Here is a 22,354-nt window from a genome sequence, read left to right on the forward strand (position 1 = left end):
ATGCTGTTACTTTCTTTTTAAAAAATTTTTTTGAGTTTGTTTTGAGAGAGAGAGAGCGAGCCTGGGAGCATGAATGAGGGAGGGGTAGAGAGAGAGGGTGAGTGAATCCCAAGCAGGCTCTGCACTGTCAGCACTGAGCTTGATGCGGGGCTCGAACTCACAAATCGTGAGATCGTGACCTGAGCTGAAACCAAGAGTTGGACACTTAACCGACTGAGCCACCCAGGCGCCCTGATACTGTTACTTTCTAATGGATTTCTCACTTAGAGAATACTACTTTGGATCTGACAGACATTTACTATAATACGTCTTCCCCTCAAAACAATTTCTTTTTGTTTAGATATGGAGTAATTACTACATTTTATGTAAACAAAAAGGTTAAGTAGTGTATAAAACAATATATCCATTCAGTATGCGGAAGCATTTCTTCATTTAAACATTTACTGTGGTTTTGCTAGGCATCTTCTTGTGCCAGGTATTATTCTAGACAGTGGGATTGAGTGGGGAAAAACAGAGACATAGGCCCCCCACCCCCCGGGCCCTCCCAGTGTTTATACTCTGGTGAGATATACAGGTAAGGGAACATAAAATTACAATTCAGGGTTGTAACACTTTGGAAAAGCAGTTTGGAAGTGACACTTGATCAAGGCTTAAGTAGAAGTGAAGTGAAATGAGGGGAAGTTTTCTGAGCAGAGGAATGGCCCATATATTAAAACCTGAAAGCAAAAGAAGGTATGATACAACGAGGAACTCAACAAGTATGCTAGCATTTACCTGGTAGAGGGAGGTGAGGGAGTGGTAAATATTTAAGACTGGAGAATTAAATAGGGTCCAGAATATCCAGTTTCCTTTCAGGCACTCAACTTGATCAGTTGAGATGAGATCTAAGAGGATTTTCAGTAGGATAGTGACATCAAATTTATGATTGAGAACAGAGGTTGGCATTTCCATAGAGGATCAGATAGTAAATAATTTAGGCTTTGTGGGTCATGTGGTCTCTGTCTAACTACTCCACTTGGCTGTTGTAGCCTTAAAGCAGCCATAAATGATATGTAAAGAAATGAGTGTGGCTGTGTTCCAATAAAACTTTATTTATGGACACTGAAATTTGAATTTCATATAATTTTCACATGTCACAAAATGTTCTTTTGATTTTTTTAAATTGTTTAAAAATGTAAGAAACCATTCTTAGCTTACAAACCTTATCAGAACACATGGATTTGTCCCATGCACCCTAGTGTGCTGACTCTTGATCAGTGACTCTTGCTGTGGAGGGATTAGAAGCCTAGAGGATCAGAGTGTAGAGACACAAATAAGGCTATTGCAGTAGAATTTTCAGGAGAAGATGGGAACATAGATGAGGGAAGTGGCAGTGGGCATGGACAGAAATAGAACTGTAAGATATTTAGGAGATAGAATTGTTAGGACTTGGTGATTGGAAAGTCAGGTGGGCTGAGGAAAATGGAGAAGTTGAACATGACACTTAGGTTTCTGTCTTTGATTACGGGTAAGAGTGTTGTCCCTCCCTTCACTGGCAACATAAGAGGAACACCGATTTGAGAGATTGTTGGATATTAAGGGGACGAGGAGTTTATTGATAGATGTACTGAGTTTGAGACACCTGTGGAGTAGTCCAGATACTAATTTTAATGTATGGGCTTAGTGTAGAGAAGTGAGAGTTATGCTTACACATCAATAACTATTATTTTAAAGTTCATTTGAATTTTTATGAAAATCATACATATGGGGGCGCCTGAGTGGCTCAGTTGGTTAAGCATGGGACTCTGGATTTTGGCTCTGGTCCATGATTTCATGTGTTGTGAGATTGAGCTCCTCCTGGGGCTCCACGATGACAGTGTGGAGCCTGCTTGGGTTTCTTCTCTCTCTCCCTTTCTCTCTGTCCCTCCCCAGCTTGCACACACTCTCACTCTCTCAAAATAAATAAACATTAAAAAAATAATACATGTACATGGTTTTAAAATTGGTACTTAATGGCATGTCACAAAGCACACCAGTTCACACCCTTCCCAAACCTACTTTGTTCTGTTCTGTAGAAGCAGTCATCCTCAAATCTTCCAGCTGGGCTCTCTGATATTTGCCACCATATTTCTTTTTTTTTTTTTTTTAATTTTTTTTAACATTTATTTATTTTTGAGACAGAGAGAGACAGAACATGAACGGGGGAGGGTCAGAGAGAGAGGGAGACACAGAATCCGAAACAGGCTCCAGGCTCTGAGCTGTCAGCACAGAGCCCGATGCGGGGCTTGAACTCATAGACCGTGAGATCATGACCTGAGCTGAAGTCGGACGCTTAACTGACTAAGCCACCCAGGCGCCCCTGCCACCATATTTCTAAGTGGCATACTTAGATTACTGGTTTTGGACCAACTAGTTTTGGAAATTTTTTTGTTGACATTCTATAATGGTGGATTAGGGCTTATCCTCCATATGCCTTCCCCTCATTTCCCTTCCTTCATTCCCCTCTTGACTAAAGCAATTACATTTCAAGTTTTGGTCAGATTAACAATTTGTTTTTATGTTATTAAACTTACTCAAACATTATATACTACTAAGCCAAACTTTGTTACTATGGCCACCACTACCTTATTTTCCTTGATGTTAGTAATTGTCTTTTTTGTTTTCTTTGCTTGGTTTTTAGTGTTCTTGTTCCTTATTTTTCTTTTCCCTTGTTTTTAATCTCTTTTTGTTTATTCTCTTGGAGAGTTCCTTGACTTTATATTCCCTTCCATCGAGTAAGATTTTAATTTTATTTTTCAAAAATTTGATTTCTAAGAACTATTTATTGTTCTCTTCTTTCTTTAACATAACAACGTTTTCTTGTTTCGTGGATACAACATCTCTACTTTTTGGTGATTTTCATAGTAGTAATTTTGAACTTTTCTTCTGTGCACTTGTAATAACATTCATAGGCAAAGTATTTTTTATTAAATGTTCTCCATGTATATTTCTGCTTTAGGGCTATGTTACCCAAAATTTGTTAGTATAGATGATAAAACTTATTTGTGAAATCATTTAAAATACCATTTTGCAAACAGTACATTAGTATGAAGATTTTTATAAATATTAAGATAAAGGTCAATGTAATTATATTATTTAAAACATTTATAATTATCTTGAGTAAACTGATATTACTAATTCCTTGAACTGACGTATCTTTTCTCAGGCTTACATCTACTTATTTTAGTGATAAGATTTGGTAATTGTGAAAATCTTACTTTACACTGTAGATTTTGAATTCTTGCAACAGAGAAATTTATAAACATTTCTCAGGTATCAAACATGTTCCCCCCTTTCCTTACCAAAGGAGGGCTTTATTTAAATGTGGCATCTTTTATATGGGCTATTCCATATAATTTCATTTGTGTAACTTTTTCTCCTTATAATTACTTTATCAGTGAGAAATGCTTGTTAAAGAAAATGGTTTTCTATTTTGCTGCCTCTCACCTTCCGTGTTGTTTGCTAATTGGGTGTTTTTTATCCTTTTGAGGAGCCAAAAGCGGTAGTATTTTCTTTGGCTTATTTTTGTTTGATTCTGAAGAAAAGTATGAACAATTTGATTAATTCCATGCTAATGTGCCTCACCAGCCAAAAATTAGTGATATCACAGTAAAGAATCATAGATTCTTTAGCATCTATCACAGTGAAGAATCAATGGATTCTCTCTTGGTCAAAAAAGAGTTATTTTCATTATAGATAGGGAGTATTAAAGCATTTAGTTGAGGATGAGGGTAGGGAAAGTGCTGTTTTTAAGCATACTCATTTTTGATGAATTCCAATTACAGTTTTAACTTTACCATTATAATGAATGCATTTGATTGAAATTATTGAAAATCTAGGCTGTTGTAGATCACAATTATGTTACTGGTATTATGAAGAATAAATGTTACTATTGACTTGGAACAATATTCTCATTTTGGGGGTTAAATAAAAAGTGATCTTGGAGAAAGAAAAGCTTTTATCATTTACATTCTTGTAAATGTTTTAGCATCATGGTACATTCACCAGGAAAATCTTACAAGTCCTCAGAACCTGTTATTTCAGCTGAAGAGCAGAAGACTCAGGTATGGCTTTTGTGAAAAGGCAGTATTTGAAAGGATAGTTGTGAACATATGCATGCTTAAATTTTTTTTGCCAGTATTTTAAAAATTGTTCTTTAGCAAGGAGTCTGAGATACAGTTTAGTTTTCACCCTAAGGGAAAATGTAATATCTGAAGCTCTAAAAATAGAAGGCTGGATTTTTCCAAGTACATTTGAAAAAAACAAAAAATGTTGAGTTGTTTTCTTTGTTCTTTGTTCAGACTATGCTGTATAGCAAACTGGTGGAAGCAAGGCAGGAACATGCCAATCAAAAGGGTGTTCCTCCCGCTATTCTGGCAACAAATAAGATACTGCTGGATATGGCCAAAATAAGGTAAGCTGTCTGTTTGCATATGTTCTAACTTATTTTCTTCTAACGTAATGTATTTGTAACATGGATTGTTAAGTGATAGTATGACTTTGGGTCCAGCTGTCGTGTCTGTGCGTTGACTTCCCAGTCTCCCATGCTGCTGCCCACAATGTCACCACCGAGCTACAGGCCCATGTTTCTACGTCAATGAAAATCAACTGTTTTCAGGAATCAGATTCATTCTATATAAAATCTAACTCTTTATCCACAAAGCCTCCATACATGCATTTCAGACAACTACCAAAACTCTTTCTGAATATCTTTTTTAAATTCATACCATCATGTTCTCAGTGATGGACGTTTAAAACCCCGGGTATTATTTTCACTCTTCTAACATGGATCCCCGTCTTTGTCTTATTTAAATAGTTTTGAGACTTTTTCATGTAAATATTCCTTATGTGTCTGTGTATTCTCTCCTCTCTCTTTTTAGTGACACCCCGTTAGTTTGGACCAGTGCTCCTGGACTATTGCAAAAGCCAGTTACTTTTTCCTTCATCTCTCCCTCTCTGTTTCACCTGATAATATGACACTAAATCAGTCTTTATCATGTTGTACTTCTGCTTAACTAGTTCCCCACTGTCTGAACTTCTGTAGCTTATAATTCAGGCCCCTCCATTTATGGACTGAAACCTCCTTTTCCAGCCAGTCATACGATTTTGAATGGTTTATCTTACCTAGGCTCTTTACCATTTGTTAAAGACCCACTTTCAACTTCCATATATTTATTTACAGTGTTGCTTCTGCCTTGTGGTTTCTTTGATTCCCCAAAACTCCTTTTAGGGAATCCTTTAAGATCTGGCTTTATTAATTATTTTTTCCATGAAGTCTTATATGCTCTTTAACTGCAAAGTAATTCCTCTCGCTAGAATTCATAAAGGACTTTAAAATTAAATTTAGAAGAAGCTTCTATGGCACTTCTTACACAATGCTTTACTTACTTTTTTTGTTATTATTATTATTGGTATACATGTGTTCTATCTTGCAGATTTTAAACTCTGTGAATAAAGACACTATGTTCCTCATCATTTTCTGTCTTCCGAAGCACCTAACACAATGCCTAGTAAACACAAGTTGGTCAATAAATATTTAGAAGAAATATTAACAAAGAATAGTTGTTTGGAAATTGTATTCATCATTTATACTTTCTTTTAAAAAATTGTTCTTGTCACTAAATTTTATCCAAAAGGTGTTACTTTAGTGTAGAAATTTTAATAATAGAACATAGCGCTTATATTTTATAATAATTATTTCATTAAAAGTAAATATTCAGGGGTGCCTGGGTGGCTCTGTCAGTTAAGCTTCTGACTCTTGATTCTGGCTCAGGTCATGATCTCCTGGTCATGGGATCGAACCCCATGTCAGGCTCTGCACTGACAGTGCAGAACCGGCTTGGGATTCTCTTTCTCCCTCTCTCTGCCCCATGTCTCAAAAATAATAATAACAAATAAATAAATATTCCAAGACCACACTTTAATATTTAGTGAAGATGTTTGAAGGAAAAAGAATAATCATGAGATTGGCAGATTTTTAGAAAGTAGACAACATACAGTCTCTTGGATATTGGATACAGTAAGAAATAGTGAGTTAAAAGCCTAAAGTAGTTAGCAGGTTTGTTGTTACCGATAAATACTTCGTAAATAATGAATGGGATTTTCTTTTTTGTTTCTTAGCCTGTCGGTTGTCCGCAGTTAAAGCCTCATAGTTATTTATTTTAAGAGAGAGAGAGTGAGAGAGAGAGCACACGTGCATGAGCCGGGGAGAGACACAGAGAGGGGAGAGAGGCAATCCTAAGCAGGCTCCATGCTGTCAGCGCAGAGCCCAATGCAGGACTCAATCTCATGAACTGCGAAATCATGACCTGAGCTGAAATCAAGAGTTGGACACTTAACTGACTGAGCCTCCTAGGTGCCCCGGGCCTTTTTTTTATTATTTACAAAAATAATAATAAGATCAGTCATAGAGTAGAACATTAGTTTCTTCATGATAATACCGTATTTATCAGTTAGTACCGTGTTTCTGTGGTGACAATGGTGGTGGTGTTTTTATTCATAAATTGCTAAAATGGCAAATCTTTAAATGGTGGAAAGCAAAGAAAGACATCATAAAATATGAGTGCCTGTATTACACATTGTTTCTGATTGTTGGAAAAATATATGTTTACTGTTAGTATGACACTAAATATCAGCTATGTTACTGGAGTGATAATGTTTTAGTGGTTTGTTGACCTTTTAATTTTTTTGAATGACAGACCTACTACAGTTGAAAATGTGAAAAGGATCGATGGTGTTTCTGAAGGCAAAGCTCTTATGTTGGCCCCTCTGTTGGAAGTTATCAAACATTTCTGTCAAAAAAATAGCATTCAGGTAAAATACTGTGATTTTTCAGGAACTGTGAGAATAAACATTTTTTAATAATTTTAGAAACACCTTTCAACAGCAGTATTTTCTCCATTTACAGTTGGTCCTTGAACAATGTGGAGCATTAGGGGCGCTGAACCCCACACGATCAAAAATCTACAGATAACTTTTGAATCTCCCAAAACTTACCTACTAACTAATAGCCTACTGTTGACTGGAAGCCTTACTGAGAACACAGACAGTCGATTAACACATATTTTTTATGTTATATGTTTTATATTCTTACAATAAAGTAAGCTAGAGAAAAGAAAATGTTATTAGAAAAATCAAAGAAGAGAAAATATATTTATGGAGCTGTACTGTGTTTGTTGAAAAGAAAATCTGCATATAAGTGGACCTGTTCCATTCACACTGTATTGTTCAAGGGTCAACTGTATTTTCATTTCCACACTGGACACTTAAAAAAGCGATTCAGATTGTTTCTATAGTAAATCACTTATAAAAACATGTTAGTTACCTATATTTATTTATTTAATTTTTTTTTTTTTTTTTTGAGAGACAGAAAGAGAGCACGAGTAGGAGAGGGGCAGCGAGAGGGGGAGAGAGATCCCCAAGCAGGCTCTGCACTGTTAGCACAGAGTCTGACATGGGGCTTGATCCCATGAACTGTGAGATCATGACCTGAGCCAAAATCAAGAATTGGATGCTCAACCGACTGAGCCACCCATGCGCCCCCTCTCTTCAGTCTTCATAGTGTTTTCTTCCTATCCTTTTACTTCTTGCTTCACTGTAAATGACCGTTTCCACAGGGACCTTTGGGTTTCTTTCTTTAAACTCCACATGTAGACTCTATTAGTCTGTGTACTCCAACATAGAAGGTGAGGCATTGTGAGGTGGTAGAAAGTCTATTAAACTCAGAATCAGGGAATCAAGAATTTAATTCCACCACTGTCTGCCTGGGGAAGCCAAACGTGTTCTTTAACTTCTTTGGGTTTCCATTTCCTCACATACAGGATGGAAAGCATACTTTCCTTCCCCATATTAAAGAAACAATGGATGAATTAGAAAGATAAAAGATAACAGGGTGGGAATAAAAAGTTGGAAGAGTTAAAAATATGGAAGGAAGTATTTAAAAAAATTTTTTTAGGTTCATTTATTTATTTTGAGAGAGGGGTGGGGGAGGGGCAGAGAGAGATGGGGAGAGAGAATCCCAAGCAGGCTCTGCACTGTCAGCACAGAGCCCAACATGGGGCTCGATCTCACAAACCATGAGATCATCACCTGAGCCAAGATCAAGAGTCAGACACTTAACCGACTGAGCCACCTAGGCACCCCTGGAAGACAATATTAAAGGGCTATTTTTACTTGTAAGAATCTCCTGTAAGCTTTGGACAGGCACATTTGGATCCCACTTTAGAAATCATCCTTGTAATCTTAAAACTCTGATATGTCTTATCACAGAATAGTTGTGTTTGGGGGAGTATTATCCTTCTCTGTGAGCTTGGTTTTATGTATACTAGTGTGCATATGCAAATGTAAATGGTTATATTGGAATGCAGATTCATTAATTTATAGTGAGAAATGCAACTGGAAAGTTTCACTTGACCCAGCCAGTGTGTTTTCCTCTCCTATTGAGGAAAAAGGGATATGGGAGGCCGGCTTATCTGACAGTTGCTTAGCATGCCTGGAATATAACAAGGGGCATTCTGATGGTGTCTGAAGTTGTCTCTAAGCATCAAGGCAGGTTGAGGCATTCTCATACATTACTTGCCCGGGAAGCTGTCCTATTCAAATCTAGTTAGCCAAGGCATCTTCTCCTCTAGACAGTGCTTAGATAGGCATTGCCTACTTCTGTTGTTCTGCCTTTCCTATGTATATGTTTCCACAATTGACCACTGTCTATCCACATAGCTTTTTATCTCATAGAATATGATTTGATGAGACTTTTGCTCATTAGAATCACATTCTAGCCCTATCTTCTTGAGATTACTGCTCTCATATTACTTTGCTTCGTGTTTTGGATGTTTCTAAACCCTTTGGTCACAAGTTTACAGATGATACCATGATTTTGTCCCCTAAATAATAAAATCTGTATGGATTATCAGCATAACTTATAGTGGTCACATTTCCAAAACTTTGGTATAGGAGTGTCGCATTGTTGCCTCCAGCTTTAGACCGTTATACAGACATACCTAGAAATCTGGCTAATGAAGTTTGATGTTAGTTAGGCATTCCTAGGAATTTAGGTCCAAATTTGACAGCGTTCAGGTCTCAGATGGAAACACTTCATTTAATAAAAAATACTCTTCCTTGAAAATTTAGGGGTGCCTAGAAACAACGACTTTAGGTCATTGGATTGTCTGGGCCTCTCTGTTCACCAAACTGCAGTTGTGCTAGGTATCTGTGAACTAATCTACAGACTCATTTTTTATTTAGGATAGAAATGAACTTCTGTGGGTTAACAGTAAGCCAAGTTCTATTGGATTTAATTCTTTTAGTTTAGTATTTGTGCTTATGTTTTGAAAGGTAAAGTTAGGAGAAACTTCATGTATCTATGTGAATCATATATCATGTAATTCTACCACTAACTCTCATTTGGTCTTTATTTCAAGATATTTTCTTCATTAATCTCATATTTTCAATCCTTTCCCCACTTTTTTTCTTTTAAACATGTCCTAAAGAACTATATTGAAGAATTTAGATAATGCTTCAAGTTTAGAGCCACAGTTTGTACATATCTTTTTAAACTATATGTATATAGTGATGATATATTTACTTATGATATATTAGAATTTGTGGGTGTGGTATCTGAGTTTGAATTTTAATTTGGTTTATTCATTCATTCAACATTCACTTCCAGGGATTAAGAAATTTAGGGTCAGAGTGGTCCACATTATAGTTCATTTGTTATTCCCTCTTATTGGCTAACGGGGAGGCTAGACATTTCTGGTCCTATAATCATGTTTGCCATTACAAATATTTTATCAAAAAACTTATTCCCTCTAGCCTTATTTTATCTTTTTAGATAAATAGATAAAAACAAAAACAGGGGCACTTGAGTGGCTCAGTTGGTTGAGTGTAGGACTCGATTTCGGTTTGGGTCATGATCCCGAGGTTGTGGGATCTACACTGCCAGCACAGAGCCTGCTTGGGATTCTCTGTCTCCCTTCTCTCTCTGTCCTTCCTCTGCCCTCTCTCGTGAGCATGCACTCTTCTCTCTCTCTCTCTTTCTCAAAAATAAACAAACATTAAAAAACAAAAAACGAAAAAACCTTTTTTGAGCTCTTTGTAAAAAGTGAATTTTTTACTGTTCTTTAGAGACTTTTCCCCCCAATGCCTAATGACCATATTAATACTCTATCATTATATTGATATTATTATTGATCATTTTGTTACACTTTAAATTTTGTAGACAGACCTCTTTCCAAATACAAAACTTCAGGAAAAACAAGGGAACAGTCTGGTGCCGAAAAATGGAGCATGCTCCCTTTCGCAGTCTGTGGCCATCACGTATTCTTTATTCCAAGAAAAGAAGATGTCTTTGGTAAGTGTTTTACTTTCAAGTTAGAGGGGATTGTCAAATTTATGTAAACATGTGTTTTATCAGTTTTTCAAATATTAAAGTTGTGACTTGGGATAAAATTCTTATAATCAATCCTACAATATTTTCTATTGTTTCATTTTATATTTAATCAAAAAAATTTGTTTTTAATGTTTTTATTTATTTTCTGAGACAGAGAGAGACAGAGCATGAGTCAGGGAGGGGCAGAGAGAGAGGGAGACACAGAATCTGAAGCAGTCTCCACGCTCCAAGCTGTCAGCACAGAGCCTGATGCGGGGCTCGAACTCAAGGATCGTGAGACCATGACCCGAGCTGAAGTCGGATACTTAACTGACCGAGCCACCCAGGCGCCCCATATGTAATTTTAGACTAGAATGTCATTTTCTTTTTCTGCTAAGGCTACTGTTGTCAATTAAGTAAAAACAGCAAGTATACTTTGACCATGATTATTTTATAGAGGTTGTATAGAGGTACTGTTAAACACACTTACAGCTTAGGGATATTAGAGCAGCCATATTTTAAGACTCTATTTTTTTTAAAGCTGGGACTAATAGTTTAATAACTATTAGCTTATGTATTGATAAAGAATTATCTCCAAGATACATTAAAGGGGAGATGCAGAGCTGTTTGAAAAACATAAATTTGTGTGTATATATATGCATTTTTATTTATTGACATATCCTTGTGTATTATACAGAAATGCATAGAATATCATTGGAAGGATGTCCAAGAAGCTAGAAATAAGTTTAAAAAAAAAAACACTAACAACAAACTTGTTTTCCACTCTGTATCCTCTAATACTATTCTGTTTTTTAAACCATGCCTGATGGTCTTTGAAAAAAATCTTCATTACTGTGAAAAATGGCCATATTAATGTTTTTTCATATTCAGTGTTCTGGCCTAAATCCTTAAGGCTGTTGAGGTTTCTTAAAATATACAAAATGAAGAGTATATCTTAGTGAAATAGAGACAGAATTAGGTTTCCATCTAGGTTTAATTAATTTGAATTCCTATCCTGTCATTAAATTGATTTGGAAAAGGCTATATGGTCCAATACCTACTTTTCCTATTCTCTGTGTCTATTTCTTAGTCTACATTACACTTCTTATTCTGGTTAAAGTCCAGTGTAAATATGAAAAACAGTCCATAGTTTGTCTTCATCACTTAATAGATATTCTAATTAAACAGTCAAATTTCTAAAATTAAAAGTACCAAAGCCATTACAGAAGAAACCAAGTAATTCCATTGAACTATTTTTGAAAAAATTTCTTATTTAAATAGTAATTTACACATGTGTGTTAAATATGCTTATATATACATAAATTGAACATCAATATCTATGGCATAACTGAATATGGTACTAAGAAAATTTGGCATAGCTTCTATAAAGTACATTCTAATACTATGCCATGATATGTGGTTTCATGTAGTTTAAGTATTATATTACATATTCATGGTTAAAAATGTGAAGAATGGTGTATTTTCATTAATGTCTTATGCTATTATTTTGTTGTTTGTTATTGTGTAATATCATGGTACAATTATCTGTTCTTCCCACGGGTCTGAGAGGGTCTGTGCCAGCTAACCACAAAATTAACCATACCTAAGGACTAATTAATCTGGAGCAATAATACAATTAGTTCTAGGTAATTTGATGCCTGGGATCAAATAACCCTGATATTATGCACACATGGTGCATACTGTGTAGTAGAAAAAGGTAGACATTTAATTAAGGTAATTTAAAATCTACCTTTGAAGGATGTAAATAGCGCTTCAAATGTTCTATTCCGTGAAAGTATCGACATTCACGTAAATACAATCCAAATTCATACTTCAAAGATATATTAAGAGAGTATCATGAAATAATTTAGAGCTGACTAAACTTTCTGAGTATTTAAAGCAATGTTTTATCTAATGTACATCGTAAATGGATTTGGAACTACCTTTGTTTAAAAAGCTACATGAATCTGTAATGCTGTCCTAAATTTAAAACAATTCATCTTAAGTTTAATGCTAGGCAAGAGATGACAGAATAAATTGTGGTTATTATTTTACGAATAGAGCCAATATAAAAACCTTATTAAAGTCTTCTCAAGAACCTTTTATAAAATGCACCTGGAGCCTTACATTATCACTAAGCGTTTTAGGACTTGTCTTCTTGGAAATTCATATAACTGAAATACCATGTAGTAGTTCAATTATAGAATATTGGATTACAGTTTCCTCTATTTTCAAAAGGCTGTGGCAGTCAGTAGACTTCCACAGAATGATTACTCTCTACTACTGATAGGTTTTTAAAGTGAATAATTATAGAGGGATTGAGGAATGAGTTCTTAGCTAAAGCTGGATGATTTTGTTTTATTCAATACAGTAAGTATAAAAAGTAGAACTGGAGATGTATAATGTGGGCAGTTTTAAAGAAATAGTAAACTTGAAAATTTGGAATGAAAGTTCAGTGCATTGTTTATTTCTCAGTGAACATTTACTACCTGAAGGTTTTGGACCTTTTATTTGCATACAGTACCGTGCAAACATTTGAAACCTCACTGGTTGTTTTGTTCCTGTTTCTCTAGATGAGGATAGCTGAGAATAGGATTCTGCCTCTCACAGCAGTTGGCATGCACTTATCCCAGGCGGTGAGAGCTGGCTGCCCACTTGATACGGAGCGAGCAGGCCTGACTCCAGAGGTTCAGAAGATTATTGCTGATGTTATCCGAAACCCTCCCATCAACTCAGGTGATCACTGTGACCCTCGTCTACAGCCTTAATGACTTGAGTCACTGAACCCAGATGAAGTAAACAAGCAATCCACTAATATTTTTCACTTCACCAGCATTAACCCTTTATGCTACTATGAAAACTTACTTTGGTAATGCTTGTTAATTGTTTTTCAAAACCAGTCTTTCTTCCCATTACCACTCAGAGGAGACTGCATCTGAGAAATTCTTGGTTTCCTTTTCGGCTTTAGAATACAACTTCCACTACCCCCAAGACAATGAACTTTCATCCTTTTCTAACTTCTGCCTCACCCCTTGAAAACAACATGTTTTTTTCCCATGTTCATTTCCCGTATTGACTTCTCACTTCCCCTTGAATCTTACAGATTCCTTGTCATTTGTTTCACTGAAGTAGCCTTATTCTACAATTCTTATTCCGTACAATCAGTGGTCTCAGTCAGTGTGATGTTGAAGGGCTGGTCCCAGGTCTCTAGGCCCCCACGTAGAATGGTGTCCTCTTGTCACTTTGCTGCAGAACCTCAGCCGTGCTGAGACCAAGTTTCTTGCCCTGCAGAAACTTAAAAATTATGATCTGTTTTTTTACAGAATTAAAGATGAGCTACCTCAGAAGATTTTTCTCCCTACATGTGCAACCTGGGCATGTTAGAATTCAATAAATCCGATAAATATTTCCACATTCTTAGGGCAGAGCAGTAGACATACAAAAAGCCTTATCTCCAAAACCGCAATGCAAATACTTAAGTTTTTATTAACTCAGATTCGTTACCACTTGGGAACAACTAGGCAGTTCCCCCCCAAAATTTGGAAATAAGGGAAATAAGATCACCTTCTGAAAGCACAGTCAATACTATATTAAATTGGTTAGAACAAAGATATTAAAGTCACCTTAAAAGGCAGCAATAATTCTAGGTTTGAGGAAAGCTTGACTGAAGGCCTAAAGAAAGGACACCTTCATCGCTTCCATTGATCAACTATGGAGGCAGAGGGGGAAGACAAAGACAAAGAGGCAAGTGTGGGTAGTAGTCATCTAAATTATTCCCAGAGAACTAAAATTTTTCTTTCTTTTTACCTTAAAAGATTGATTATTTATTTATTTATTTATTTACATTTCTTTCTTTCCTTTGGATAATATCTGTGCCCAGTGTGGGGCTCAAACTCACAACCCTGAGATAAAGAATCACATGCTCTCTCAATTGAGTCAGGCACCCCTAAAATATTTGTTTTAATTATCCATATGAAAGTTGTACTGCCAACTATTTCAAAAAAACAAACATTCAAGTTCTGATCCTGGCCAATGAGACTTCAAGTATATTAAGGGCCTATTGATTAGTTATCCCAAGATCTTATTTGAGTATTTGAGGAAGACATTTCAGCAACTAATTCTGCTTCTATATCACTTCTTGCTTTCTGGTTATAATTTGAGTTCTCAAGTAGATCTGTCTGTAGGGAAAGTATGCACTAGTCTTGCTAATCTGGATACTTATCTGTGTGATTAATTGTGAATTCATAATTGTAAATCAGGGAATTGACAGCTCGTGAGCATGGCTAATGTGGATCTGTTAAGGTTAAAGTAGGTCTCTAAATCTGAAAACCTGAGTGCTGTATCACAGACTGTGATAAAACATCCAAGCTTACTTAGCCGTGAATCATCTTATGAGAAAGCTAGGCAGCTGTCCTGGTCACATTCCCATTGTTCCAACTCCAGCAGCCACCTACCTTGAAATTAAGGTAGAGGAAGGAAAACCGTAATTACTTTGTAGGGTTAGAACTATGATTATATCAAACCTCTCTTTCTCCAATGCAAAGTAAAATAGTATTGTAAAGGAAGTCAAAGACTCCGATGCCTTCTTGATTTTAATACTTGTGGAATTATTTTTTTCCTTTGTGTATGTATAATCTCTCAGGACTTAAAGAAATGTTTGTCTTTTGATAAGGCTGTTGGGTAGTAGGTGGTATTCTCTGAAAGAGTTTGTGCAGTTTTTTTCCTTTTTCCTTTTTGTTTTTTTGCTTCCTGTTGACCATCGTGTTTGGTATCATTGGCTACCTTCCTTAAATCCTGAAGACTGGCGAATGTGTCAGCCTGGTCAGTGAGAGCAAAGTCTCTGGTGACTGCTGACCTGTTTCAATGTAGGCTTACCATTTCATAGCTATGTGACCTTGGGCAAATTACCCAATCTCCCCAAGCCCCAGTTTTCCTCATCTTAAAATTTTTTTTTAATTTTTTTTTAATTTTGTGTGTGTGTGTGTGTGTGTGTGTGAGAGAGAGAGAGAGAGAGAGCAAGCAGGGGAGGGAGAGAGGGAGACACAGAATCCAAAGCATGCTCCAGGCTCAGAGCTGTCAGCACAGAGCCCAATGGGGGGCTCAAACTCATGAACCGCAAGATCATGACCGAAGCGGTAGCCAGATGCACTGGCAGCGCTGTGCAGAGGTGCTCAAACCCATAAACTGAGAGATAATGACCTGAGCCGAGACCAAGAGTGGAATGCTTAACCGACTGAGCCACCCAGGTATCCCTTGGGCAGATATTCTTGAATGACATAAAATAGATGTTCTAATTTCGATTCATTATTGGCAGAGGGAAATGGTAGGGAAGGATTTAACATTCTAGTATTTAGCAAATTATTGACAACATCTATTTTATTTTGGCTATGGTAAAGAATCCAGGTGTGCCTAATTTGCTTTACAAATCATATAGTTGTAAAATTACAGGATTTTAGACCTGGAAAGGAAATTGGAAATCATTAAATTTTCACTGTGCTAATCCAGCCCTGTTTCAGAGATAGGAATTTGAGGCCTAGAGAGTTGCAGATTGTTTTAATATCATGTCAAGATTAATGACTGAGCAAGTTTTTCTTTTTACTATACGATGTTTAAGCGTACTGCCAACTATTTAAAGAAAGAAATATGCAGTTTCTAATCCTGGTGTAAGATTTGGGTTTATAAACCTCTCATTGATGGGTAAAATAAATATACTTACATATAATCAGGTTAACATATTTATATGTCTAGTATCTTTAAATATTCTCTAGTCTCCTCTACATTCTGAGTTTAGCAATTTTCATTTCTGATGTCAGACAACTTTTTAAATTAAGAAATATTAAGGGGCACCCGGGTGGCTCAGTTGGTTAAGCGTCCAACTTCAGCTCAGGTCATCATCTCACAGTCCGTGAATTCTAGCCCCACACCGGGCTCTGTGCTGACAGCTCAGAGCCTGGAGCCTACTTCAGATTTTGTGTGTCCCTCTCTCTCTGCCTCTACCCCACTCATGCTCTGTCTGTCTGTCTGTCTGTCTCTCTCTCTCTCTCTGTCTGTCTCAAAAATAAAAAAATATTTTAAAAATTAAAAAACAAAACAAAACAAAAAACATTTGTCTTGGGGCTCCTGGCTGGCTCAGCAGTTGAGTGTCCAGCTCTTGATTTCAGCTCAAGTTATCATCTTGCGGTTTGTGGGATCCAGCCCAGTGTCCAGCTCTATGCTGACAGAGTGGAACCTGCTTGGGATTCTTTCTCTCCCTCTCTCTCGCTCTCTCTCCCCCTCCCCTGCTTGTATATGCACATGATCTTTCTCTCTCTCTCAAAATAGATAACAACAACAACAAAAAATTTGTCTTTACCACTATATACTGAATATAGCAAATAAATTTTCATTTAGAGATTCATACTAAATTGAAATTCTACATAAAGAAAACTTTGAAATCTACTTATTAAACATTTAATTCATCTTTCTGCCTATACACTCTATGTAGGTTATACATATAATGTGAAAAAATATATTATTGTAGTTTACTTCCAAAGCCAAAATTGAGAAAGTTAGATTTTGAGAACTATGAGCTCTAAATTTTATTTCTTTGATTGTATATTTATAGTGTGTAAGATAACACTTATTGAAATGTGAAATTTTACTTTTGAATTTTTGTTTTTCCTTGATACGTGATAAGAGAAATACTATTCTCTAGTCAGAGAAGACATTTTTGAATTATAAATTGTAATAAGAAATGAAGATGTACGTACTACATTAATGACTCAGATGCGTTATTTTCATGTTTTATTTAACTGTAGCCATATTATATAATTTGGTGTTTTAGTGAACAGGTTTGATTGGCATTTAAATTCTGCAAAATACTGAATTGAGAATTTTCTATTATTTTATTATGGCCTAATCTTATACCTGAAAACAGAGTATTTGTGAATTGAGAAATCACATGTATTATTTTCATGCTGTCTTATTTGCTAAGTAGGTTTTGTCCTTGTTATTTAATATTTACAGAAGTTTTAAAACTTTTTAATGTTTTAGTTTATCCATGTTTATGTAATTTTAAGATTTTTTATGGAGTTGAAATTGTAACTATGCTTAATAAATTAGGCAAGACATTTAATGAGGTGTCTGGATAATATTTGAATAATCTCATTCTTCCATTGTTTATGTGCATGTAACTGGAAAATTAAGGGTGGCTTCCAAGGGACCTGCCACAAAACTAGGAGTAATATGATCTCTTTTAAAGCTTTGCAGCCAGTGTTCATTATTCTCCAGTAGAAATTTTCAGCACTTACTTGCCTGTAAAGCTAGGGCAGGAGATGTATCTTTAATGCTAGATGCCCCTTATTTGCATGTATATGTTGTAGGATGACTTTAAGATAAAAATATTGGGGCGCCTGTGTGGCTCAGTCGGTTAAGCATCCGACTTCGGCTCAGGTCATGATCTCGCGGTCCGTGAGTTCGAGCCCCGCATCAGGCTCTGTGCTGACAGCTCAGAGCCTGGAGCCTGCTTCACATTCTGTGTCTCCCTCTCTCTCTGACCCTCCCGCATTCATGCTGTCTCTCCCTGTCTCAAAAATAAATAAACGTTAAAAAAAAAAAATATTTGAATAATCTCATTCTTCCATTGTTTATGTGCATGTAACTGGAAAATTAAGGGTGGCTTCCAAGGGACCTGCCACAAAACTAGGAGTAATATGATCTCTTTTAAAGCTTTGCAGCCAGTGTTCATTATTCTCCAGTAGAAATTTTCAGCACTTACTTGCCTGTAAAGCTAGGGCAGGAGATGTATCTTTAATGCTAGATGCCCCTTATTTGCATGTATATGTTGTAGGATGACTTTAAGATAAAAATATTGGGGCGCCTGGGTGGCTCGGTCTGTTAAGCGTCCAACTTCAGCTCAGGTCATGATCTCACGGTCCGTGAGTTCGAGCCCCGCGTCAGGCTCTGTGCTGACAGCTCAGAGCCTGGAGCCTGCTTCAGATTCTGTGTCTCCCTCTCTCTCTGCCCCTCCCCTGTTCATGCTCTGTCTCTCTCTGTCTCAAAAGTAAATCAACGTTAAGATAAAAATATTAAGGGTACTTACAGAAATGTGTAATGTGAATATAAGGATTTTCTAATTATATCTAGAAATTATATTCAAATTATAGTACAATAACTTTATACATTTATTAATCATTAACAGTGGTTTAAAACTATAAGCAAATGTTTACACATCATACTTTTATGAAAAGAAGACATTCTAATTTCAGAAACACATTGTTTCAAATGGAATAAAATATCTCATTTTTCCTTTCAAAATAATTCGTTGAATCTATGATGCCATGATAATTCAAAGTTATTGAACTATGTTTCCAAAGAATTCGCTTGTATAATGTACATTTACAGTATGATGAAATTAAGGATGTATAGTTTATTTACCCAGGACTTAAATACCCATAGAAGAAAATAAATGTAATATAATATAGTCGTGTTAGTTGGCTGGAGTACAGGAAATTTTGTATGGTTTTTCTAGGGCAGCACTATCCAAAACGAAATATGATATGAACCATACATGCAATTTTATTTTTTTAATTAAAAAAATTTTTTAATTGAAGTATAGTTGACACACAGTGTTACATTAGTTTCTGATGTGCAGCAAAGAGATTCAACAAGTCTATATATTATTATTCACATATGCAATTTTAAGTTTTCTAGTAGCCACATTAAAAAAGTAAAAAATAAAATAGAAAAGTAAAAATAAACAGATGTATGAATTCTAATTATATAATTTAATTAACTCAATGTATTAAAAATGTTACCCATTTTAGCATAAAATCAATATAAAATTATTGAGATATTTTGTTTATTTTTTGTACTATGCCTTTGAAATTGTGTATGCATTTTATATTTACAGCATATGTCAATTTTGATAGTAAATTGTAATCGAAAATACTTGATCTGTATTTAGCTTTCATAAATTGATAGCTGAATAAAGTAGATGAAGATACTCCATGTGTTCCAAATGTATGTAAAATTTTTCTGATAACTGAATCAAGTATCAGTTTTCAAATTTAATTTTAAATTAAGTTTGCTTAAAATTAAGTATTGAGTTACTTAGCCACACTAGCCACATTTCAGGTAGCTACATGTGGGTAGTGCTTATATTATGAGATAGCACAGTTATAGAGGTAGTTTGCCAATCTTTCCAAGTTTTTGATTAGAATCAGTTTCACATTTTAAAACTTTGAAGTTAGAGTAGAGGCTAAATCATTGATACCCCATGGTCTTAGTTTCCATTAGCTGTGTAACCTTTTCTCTTCCTGTTGCGTTTTTTTGTAACTGCAGTGTTTTTTTTGTTTTGTTTGTTTAAGTCCAAGAGTAGCAAGATAAGATCTTTGAAAGGAGAATATAAACCTTGAAAAGTGGAATAACTGAAAGACCACCTTTTCAGGGTGGCATTGTGAATTTGAATTGGGTGTCAGAAATGTTTTATACTAGTTTACATGAAGATGAGTGAATAGATTCCAAGCTGCTTAGTTTTAAGCTACTCCTAGAACATTTCACATGAATGTGATGTTGGAAGTGTTTGAAACATAAGTAGTGGTCTGTGGGAGATTGCTAAATAATTTGTAAAAGGTGTGAAGACACAACAACAGTTGAATCGGTTCTGTTGAGTTACAAAAATTAAAAATTCCTTGTTATTTCTTTCTCAGAAAACTCAGTTACTATGCATTTTAAATAGTGTGTTCTGTTATGCTACACTATCTATTGAAAGGATCTTTTTTTTATTAGCATTTTATTTACAAGTGTGATTACCTTCTGTCTTAAGAATAAGTCATTTTCATGGGGCACCTGGGTGGCTCAGTTGGTTAAGTGTTCGACTTTGGCTTAAATCATGATCTCATGGTCCGTGGGTTCAAGCCTTGTGTTGGGCTTTGTGCTGACAGCTCGAAGCCTGGAGCCTGCTTCAGATTCTGTGTCTCCCTCTCTCTCTGCTCCTCCCCCACTTGCACTCTTTCTCTCTCTCAAAAAATAAACATTAAAAAAATTTTAAGAATAAGTCATTTTCAAAAATGATTGTAATTGATATTTGGAATTTGAAGCATAATTCCTTTAGAAACAGTTCTGTAGATAGTCGTTTCTCAGGGCACCTCACAAAAAACAGTTTGAAACATAATTTATATGAATTCGCTGGCATTGACCTGACTTTGAGTCTTGGAGGCAAGGGCTAATTGCAGGTGGTGCACGGGTGAGGGGAAGACACATTTTACTTAATTTCTGTTTGTAGGGCTGTAGGCATTTGAAAGAGGAACATTTTCTTTGGACACCCTCCTCCCTGCTTTCTACAAAATATTTCACTATTTTCAGCTCAAAGCTTTCTAAAATGTTCTGTGTAATTTATTTTTAAATCTTATTTTTTCATCCTTTACAGATATAAATAAAATCAAACTTATTAGAGCATTGGTTCCTAAAAACATTGACACATACCTTATCCATATGGCAATTGAGATCCTGGAAAAAGATGGTGACAACAGACGGTTAGACCAGCTTTCCTGTGATTCCACCAGAAAGAGATGTTTCCCCAACTCTGAAGAGAGCTGTTCAAGTTCTAAGAGAAGCAAGGAAGAAGTAGGTGCTAATACCAAGGTGTTAATTATATGTAGAATTTTCATACAGTGTCAGTTGGTTCAATTTGCATATTCTAATACTAGAATGCTGTATTTTTTAAATGTATAAATTCTGATATAAGGTTACTTTTTAATCTGTGCTTTATTTCTTTTGTTTTTCATAAATCTTATTTGAGGAAAGTGATTTTTTAAATGACAGAAAAAGGGACATGTAGCCCATCTATTTAGCTTTTTGTGTGGATTATCAGCTTAAATTTTACATCTACCTCATCCTGGCTATATGTAGCCTGACAATTCTCTTTCTTTCATAGACATAGTTAATATTGGCTTTGAGCATTTGGCAGTTTATGTAGTTAATGAAAAGGAAAACAAATTTTATTACAAATACCCCCCAAAGTCAGTGTGTCTGTCATTCTGTCATTCATCATGCTTTGTTCCTGTTATACTGAATCTTTCAGGCACAGGAGTAATTGTTGTACATGGTCCTGAGTATATCCCAGCATACTTTTTGCATGATCAGAGAAAGACCATGAGTTTAGTATTATTTTAGATGGTATATTTATTAAAATTAAATGCTTTGGAAATTATTGCTCTGCATGTTGGATGAGATGACTGTTCTTTGGTAATGATTCTATTAAATGATTGAATAATTTGAAAATTTAACCTTCAGTATCTTGTAGCTGAAATTATATGACTACATGATAAAAGTTGTGAAAACTAATAATTAACTAGAAAGCATAGTAGTAGGTGGTTGCTAATATTTATGGTAGGGCATTAGGGATTCCATTTCAGTTCTAAGGTAGTCCTTGTGGGATTTCCAGCAGTTAAATTGCTTTTCTCAATAGTTTAAAAATGAGAGGAACTGGTGTTTTTAAATTCTGTACTTCAGTTAGGTTTGCATTTAGACATGTCCTAGATAACCTAATGAAATTGGATTAAATTGGACTTCTTTTCATTATTTACACAATTGAGCTAGCTATAAGAAGGACATAAAAGAGAATATATGTTGGGATGGTGGTAGTGAAATTTGGCTTCTGTTTCCCAGCCTTTTATTTCTGAAATCTATACCAAGTGCCTAAAACCTTAATTTTTATATTTTATTTTATTAAAAAAAATTTTTTTAACATTTATTCCTTTTTGAGAGACAGAGCATGAGCAGGGGAGGGGCAGAGAGAGGGGGGGAGACACAGAATCTGAAGCAGGCTCCAGGCTCTGAGCTGTCAGCACAGAGCCTGATGCATGGCTCAAGCCCACTGAGCTCAAGCTCACTGTCAAGATCATCACCTGAGCCAAGACGCTTAACCAACTGAGCCACCCAGGCACCCCTAAACCCTTAAATTTTTACCAGCTTCTACCTATCAGT

At 35.7% G+C, this 22,354-nt stretch overlaps 1 protein-coding gene across 5 annotated transcripts in view; it reads left to right on the forward strand.

The window, feature by feature from the left end:
• WRN (WRN RecQ like helicase) overlaps positions 1-22,354 on the forward strand; it is a 152,466-nt gene that overhangs the window by 124,080 nt on the left and 6,032 nt on the right. For all 5 annotated transcript variants that reach the window (XM_030312307.2, XM_030312308.2, XM_030312309.1 and 2 more), the window contains 6 exons: positions 4,007-4,082; positions 4,320-4,432; positions 6,717-6,831; positions 10,238-10,369; positions 12,961-13,123; positions 20,796-20,992. In XM_030312307.2, coding sequence (XP_030168167.1) covers positions 4,007-4,082; positions 4,320-4,432; positions 6,717-6,831; positions 10,238-10,369; positions 12,961-13,123; positions 20,796-20,992 — 796 coding nt within the window. The remainder of the gene's footprint in view (positions 1-4,006; positions 4,083-4,319; positions 4,433-6,716; positions 6,832-10,237; positions 10,370-12,960; positions 13,124-20,795; positions 20,993-22,354) is intronic.

The sequence above is a fragment of the Lynx canadensis genome, chromosome B1 (assembly GCF_007474595.2).
Source record: "Lynx canadensis isolate LIC74 chromosome B1, mLynCan4.pri.v2, whole genome shotgun sequence".
Lineage (NCBI taxonomy): Eukaryota > Metazoa > Chordata > Mammalia > Carnivora > Felidae > Lynx > Lynx canadensis.